This window comes from Musca domestica, unplaced genomic scaffold, assembly GCF_030504385.1.
Source record: "Musca domestica strain aabys unplaced genomic scaffold, Musca_domestica.polishedcontigs.V.1.1 272, whole genome shotgun sequence".
Classification (NCBI taxonomy): Eukaryota; Metazoa; Arthropoda; class Insecta; order Diptera; family Muscidae; genus Musca; species Musca domestica.
Genome location: NW_026712288.1, coordinates 562,347 through 568,857, shown reverse-complemented (window position 1 = coordinate 568,857; position 6,511 = coordinate 562,347). Strand labels below are relative to the sequence as shown.

General features: G+C 37.1%; 2 protein-coding genes across 2 annotated transcripts; one reads left to right on the top strand and one right to left on the bottom strand.

The window, feature by feature from the left end:
• The first annotated feature begins 176 nt into the window (after positions 1-176).
• Positions 177-2,673, top strand: LOC131803184 (tRNA (guanine(26)-N(2))-dimethyltransferase-like). Its single transcript, XM_059124270.1, has 5 exons — positions 177-350; positions 669-1,129; positions 1,197-1,743; positions 1,803-2,335; positions 2,394-2,673. The coding sequence occupies exons 1-5, from the start codon at positions 324-326 to the stop codon at positions 2,578-2,580; spliced, it is 1,755 nt and encodes a 584-aa protein (XP_058980253.1). The 5' UTR covers positions 177-323; the 3' UTR covers positions 2,581-2,673.
• Positions 2,674-2,714: 41 nt separating this feature from the next.
• On the bottom strand, positions 2,715-3,713 carry LOC131803185 (cilia- and flagella-associated protein 276-like). Its single transcript, XM_059124271.1, has 2 exons — positions 3,010-3,713; positions 2,715-2,951 (listed from the first exon to the last, which is right to left on the bottom strand). Exons 1-2 carry the CDS (start codon positions 3,515-3,517, stop codon positions 2,830-2,832), a joined length of 630 nt encoding a protein of 209 aa, XP_058980254.1. The 5' UTR covers positions 3,518-3,713; the 3' UTR covers positions 2,715-2,829.
• Positions 3,714-6,511: the final 2,798 nt, after the last annotated feature.

Below are 6,511 nucleotides of genomic sequence, written 5' to 3'. Positions count from 1 at the left end.
ATGCCAGCACTAACCAACAACAAAAACAATAATTTATTAACAAGGTGAACGAGGGAGGTGGGAATAAGACATGGGGTAACATAATCAGCTGGAAAATTCATTAAAGAGAGCCGTGTAACTAAAATACACCACACACATGTGCCTTTAAAACTGTAAACTGCATTATCGACACTCGAATGGGACTAGTTTAACAGACCTTGTGAGAGAAATGTCAAGATTAGTTTAAAAAGCATTACAAGAGAAACGTGGATAGTTTGTTTTGATAGATAAATTAACAAACATAATAATTAAGAACATAAAAACATTGTATTATAAAAAGGAATATGGACACAGAAAATAACAATTCCAAGGTACATAACCACAATGTATTCAGTTTCACATCCACAGGCAGAGTATTTGGCTGCAAACTATGGCCAATTGCGAAGACATGACCTGACCACCGAAGGAATGAAAAACACAATTCATGAAGATGTGGGATGTGCTTCTAGTCAAAAATTTTAAAGAACATTAGCTGCTGCCTAAAAGGAGTGCCCCTGCGCTAAAGACAGCAGATTACATTTTTATTTAGCAGAAGCTCACGCAGAAAATATCATTCCACTGCTTTCTAGTGGATAATATAAGTTCCTTTTCATAGGCTTGGATAATAATGCATGTAATTCTTTTTCCAGACAACAATTAAGAATCCCATAAACAAAATTATTCGTGAACGATCGGCTGAAATTGTATCTGGCGGCAATGTGTTCTATAATCCTGTACAAGAATTTAATCGTGACCTGAGTGTATCGGTACTCAATGTATATTTTCAACAATTGCTGAAGGAAAGGGCAGCATCTAAAAAGAATCATAAAAAGGACACCAATGGCAATAGTGATGACAAAAATGAGACAGAAGAAACATCGGAGACGACAGCTATCACTTACAAAGCTGGGCCAAAGTATAAAAATGGTCTACGTATTTTGGAAGCTCTGTCAGCAACAGGTTTGCGTAGTATACGTTATGCCAAAGAAATTGCTGGTGTTAAAGAAATCATAGCCAATGATTTGTCAAGGCAGGCGGTTGAGGCTATCAGAGAGAATGTAAAACACAATCGGGTGGAACATTTGATAGAGCCAAGTCATGCCGATGCCATGTAAGTAGAATATGTATTTCTTTAGGAAACAAAATCATTCATATTAAAATTTTTCATTGGTTTGTAGGACTCTCATGTACCTGTCAACCGCCAAGGAGAAACAATTCGACTGTGTCGATTTGGATCCATATGGCTGTCCAAATCGTTTTCTGGATGGTGCTATACAATCAATTGTGGATGGTGGTTTGCTGCTGGTCACTGCCACGGACATGGCAGTTTTGGCAGGAAATGCCCCAGAGGCATGTTATGTTAAATATGGTTCTGTACCCTTGCGTATGAAATCATGTCACGAAATGGCACTACGCATCCTACTGCATTGCATCGAGACGCATGCCAATCGTTATGGCAAATATATTGTACCTTTATTGAGCATTTCAGCTGATTTCTATGTACGTGTTTTTGTGCGTATTTTTAGTAGTCAAGCCAAGTGTAAATTTAGTATGAGTAAACAATCAATGATATATCAATGTACGGGCTGTGATACATACACTTTGTATCCACTGGGTACGATTAAGCCGAATCCAACGGCCAGCAATCCAAATCAGGTTAAATTTGGCATACCCACGGGACCACCTGTGTCAGAACAATGTGAACATTGTGGCCATAAACATCATGTAAGTATTTATGCTACTTTCTACTTATATTGCAATAACAAGTTTTCCCCCTTTTCTAGTTGGGCGGTCCCATTTGGTCTGCTCCCATACATGACAAATCCTTTGTCCAAGAACTCCTCAGTGCAATACAAAAAAGTCCCCTAGATGAATTGGGAACCCAAAAACGTTTAGTGGGCATGTTAACGGTGGTGCTAGAAGAATTGGACGATGTCCCCCTGTACTATACCTTGGATAAACTCTGCTGCGTTTTGAAATTGGAAATAGTTCCTATACTGAAATTCCGCTCTGCAATATTACATGCCGGTTATAAAGTATCATTCTCTCATGCCTATAAGAATTCTATAAAAACAAATGCTCCTGCCTCGGTGTTATGGGATATTTTACGGTGTTGGAATAAACGCCACCCGGTCAAAGAGGAACGCATGATTGACGGAACACCCATTAAGGCCATTTTAAGCAAAGAATGTACCAGAGATTATGAATTTGATAATATTCATCCCGAAGCCAATCCCAGGAGTCGGAAACAGGCATTATCAAGATTCCAGGCGAATCCAACACCCCATTGGGGACCGGGAACAAGGGCTACAATTATGTAAGTCATGCGGATTACTTTAAATACCCAGATTAAATTTCTTTTTTAATTTCCACAGGATTGGTGAGGATAAAATTGAAAAAAGTCATCGTAACCAAAATAAGAAACAAAAACACAAGGTACAAGATTCCAATGCCAATAATGATGATGATGGCAATGAGCCTGAAAACGAAGAATCCCAGAAAAGTAAACAACCCAAACTTGATACCACCAATACTACAGAAGACGCTGCTATGGAGTCATGATGATAATTTAAAAAAACTTATATATTTTTATAGGAATTTTACAATGTTGTATGAAATAAAATCATATCCAGATTTTTTGATGGTCAAATCAAATGTTTCAAAATGAATTTATTAGCGGAAGAAAGACCATGCTATAGAGTCTTGATAATCTAAAAAAAGTATATATTTTTTATAGCGATTTTACAATGTTGTATGAAATAAAATCATATCCAGATTTTTGATGGCCGAATCAAATGTTTCAAACTGCTTTTAATAACGGAAGAAATTGCCATCTGCTGGTTGGCGAGAATATCCATTGTTCACCAACTGCGTGTGAGGACCGCTGTTAATTAATTTAACACTGTGCGGTGAAAGTTTCTCCTTAATGCCACCTGACAAAATATCGAAAATTAAAAATTTCCAAATCCCAACATCTTCCATGCAACTTACCAATTTTTAATGGATGACCCATTTTATCAGGTGTTGGCACTTTTACATCTCGCGTATTTCGAAGCACCCGAAATGTTTGTGGCATTGGACAGCAAGTCTCGGTTTGCAGTACATAATCCACGGATTCTGGAAAGTTTTCTCGCGAGTGCACATAACGCGATTGCAATTGAAAATCTAACGAATCCTTAGGGATTTGTGATGTGGCCACAAAACGTTTACTACATCGCACCGATGAAAGCGTTTGGTGGTAAAATAAACGTTCATAGGGTTTTAAATTGGCATACCATTCACGGTTGGGATCAATATTGGGCGGCGATGGAAGTGGACATATTAAACGTCCCTCTCGCTCCAAATGCGGAGCATAGGAATAATTGCGTACTCTTAACATGTATTGGTGTTTTCGTGGTTTTTCTTTTATTTGGGACTTTAAATTTAATTGGGGCAATAGTGTTATTTTATTTAGGAGAAATGTCAAATGGAGTTTGTTTATGAAAAATAACAATAACATCGAATGTTGCTAAGTAACAAAAAGTAAATGTAAAGTGAAACGGCTACAACTAGAGACGTTCATTTAAAAGAGAGTTTCACGACATTTTTCTCTCAGAGCAGCACTTTTATTTAAACTACAGTTTGATTATATGTGAGCGGGAGTTACATTATGACAGTTTAGATTACTTTTAGGTTAAATCAAGTACTGCAACGGACTCCTCAAGAACCCAAGAAATGGCCAATGATACATCAAGAATTGGCCCATGGCAAAATTAAGAAGGTAAAGTAATTTAAAATAAAATGTTATGGACAAATCGGCTATAATCAAGATCCCTACAATTTGGATGTTCCGTAATATGGAGACTACAGCTAAATGACATATTTTTTGAAGAACTTGAGAACCCGAATTGTTATTTTTGAGTTGATTTTGATGAAAATTAGATCCGAAACTTTGGAAGTAGCCCAAATCATGTACCATTTTTTAGCGATCACGCAAAAAAGTGGAAGTATTTTTAGGTGAAGCAAAACTGATAATCCGTAAAATGAAAAATAAACAAATTTTTTGATAATCTTCTAAGTATTCAAAATCAAGATGTACCGTTTTATGGATGCTATACCAAAGTGGACTTGAATATATTTTTTTGCGAGAAATTAAACTATCCACTGAGAACGCGGAATATCAAATTACAGCTGATTTGATTGGATATTGTGAACGAAACTATTAAAATACCGAATACACCAAAATGTGGAACTACAATAAATATTTTTTAAATCCGTAAAACTTCCTATCGAGAATCAAAAATATCGAATAACCGTTGAAAAATGTCAACATTTTGAATAATTATAGCCACCTCTAGATGTAAGGGTCAGATTGTCTTCATATTACACACATCACAATATTTTTATTAAGCCAAAGTCTGGTTTTAAAATGGGACATAACGGCCCACTCCTTCTGGCACCTCCCCTACAATGGGTCAACATTTTGAATATCCATGAAGCTCATAAAACGCAAAATTAATATTCGATTCCATTCAGACTTGGCAAATCTCAATATTTCCATCAACACAAGATCTGTTGTGAAGATGGCAGAGATCGGACCACTCGTTCTGGCACCTCCCCCACAAAGGGTCAAAATTTTGAATATCAATGAAGCTCATAAAACACGAAATAAACATTTGATTCCACTAAGACTTGGTACATCTCAATATTACCATCAACACAAGATCTGTTGTGAAGATGAAAGAGATCGGACCATTTCCCCAGGTACCACCCCATATAGGATTCAAGATTTTGAAAAAAAAAAACGTTTAAAGAAAGCGAAATAAAAATCCAACTCTTCAAATTACACACATATAAACATTTTTGCTAACGCAAGACCTGTTGTGAAGATGATATATATCTGCGAACCATGCGAAACAAGTCTGCGATTCTTCACAACTTGCTATGTCTCAAAATTTCTCTTAACCAGATATCTGATAGGAATATGTAATTTATAGGAATTTATGATTTCTCATAAAATTGGATATAAATATTCGATCTCTTTCAAATCTCGCACATACCAATATTTTTATTTAGATGAAGTATGAAAACGGAACTCTTCGGTACGCTATATATGTTAAAAATTTGCATATATCTCATGTCAAGTCCAAATCTGGCACATTTAGTACATTTCTTAACACACATTTCCAAAACCACCTTCTTATATCGACCCTATTTTAGTGCAGCAATCCCCGAAGGTAATTAAAAGAGGCATGTTTGTGAGTTTATTTAAATAATTTTTTATTTAAGAATAAATAATCAATTGCAATGTATTTGTATTTTTAAAAAATTCTTTCATCCGCCTTGTTTGAATGACGCCCCTGTAAAAATCATGGAGGTTAGTAAAATATCATGTATACATACCTTATGTTTAAAGCAAACTGAAAAGACCTTGAGCCCCAAATTCGAAGGGGTAACTTGAAGTCCATACCTCGCCCATCTATGTCGCCACGACGGAATGTTGTTACCTTTCCTATAAGTTTTACTTTTGTGGGAGGAAAAAATTAAATCGAGAAGGATGGACCACCAACAGAAAACAGCATAACCGCCGAAGAACTGCAGCCATACAACACACTTTCATTGAAGTTATTACATAATTAAGAGATTGAGGCTGGTGGTTTTGGTGCTGCTGCTGGATGTCTTGATCTTATTAGGTATATTGAAAACTGGAAACCTGCTAACTGATCTTGCGACAACACGAAAATGTAGAAATCTGCAGCGAACTCTCTCTCTAGCTAAATACAGTTAAAGAAACACCATATATTTTGTTCTGCCATTATATAGACCAGACGACCCCAACCACCGCGCCACACCATGTTAAGGGCTTTTGTTGTTTGTACGATGAAACGCACGAAATAGAGTTATGTCGCCAAACAGCCACACACGCCAACGATTAATGTTATTTGAAAAATAGTTGAATCTGCTTGAAACTCGAAACCGAAGTTAGATTGATTATAGATAGGCGGCTCAGCAGCTGAAGAGCAGATGAGAAATCGGCAAACCACCTACTTAAACTGCTGACTACTCTCCTGCACACGCACAACGCTGGCGAGTGGGTTTTCTTTGGTAAAGCGAAAGGTAATATCAGGTTGTTAAGCAGCCAAGAGCCACTGATGTCGCTGCTGATTCTTCGCGTTCTCTTCTTAAATGAGAAGTAGAGTAAAAGCTTTTTGGCCGCCATAAACAAAACGAACAAATTTACAAACGTTTCATTTGCCATATATGGCAGAGCGGCCGGTGGAAGGAAGCAGCAACATGCAAAGTGACCGCGAAAAGAGACAGCAGCCGGTAGATCAGCAGCTTAGTTCTTAGGTGATTTCAAACACATAGGTCTATATAAAGCAGCAACAGCAGCAAACGCCACACAAAAACAGCTTGCTTCACCCACACCATTTTATTGCGGCTTATGCCCACCAACATCTCACCATACTCCTTCCTTCTCCTCCTCTCCTAATACTTATATATTTCATATTTT

Excerpts from the sequence above, each read along its gene's own strand:
- LOC131803184 (XM_059124270.1), top strand. The coding sequence starts at position 324 with ATGGACACAGAAAATAACAATTCCAAG. Across the intron at positions 1,744-1,802 it reads ATTGTGGCCATAAACATCAT|TTGGGCGGTCCCATTTGGTC; the intron begins GTAAGTATTTAT and ends CCCCTTTTCTAG. Across the intron at positions 2,336-2,393 it reads GGAACAAGGGCTACAATTAT|GATTGGTGAGGATAAAATTG; the intron begins GTAAGTCATGCG and ends TAATTTCCACAG.
- LOC131803185 (XM_059124271.1), bottom strand. The coding sequence starts at position 3,517 with ATGTTATTGTTATTTTTCATAAACAAACTCCATTTGACATTTCTCCTA. Across the intron at positions 2,952-3,009 it reads GGGTCATCCATTAAAAATTG|GTGGCATTAAGGAGAAACTT; the intron begins GTAAGTTGCATG and ends ATATTTTGTCAG.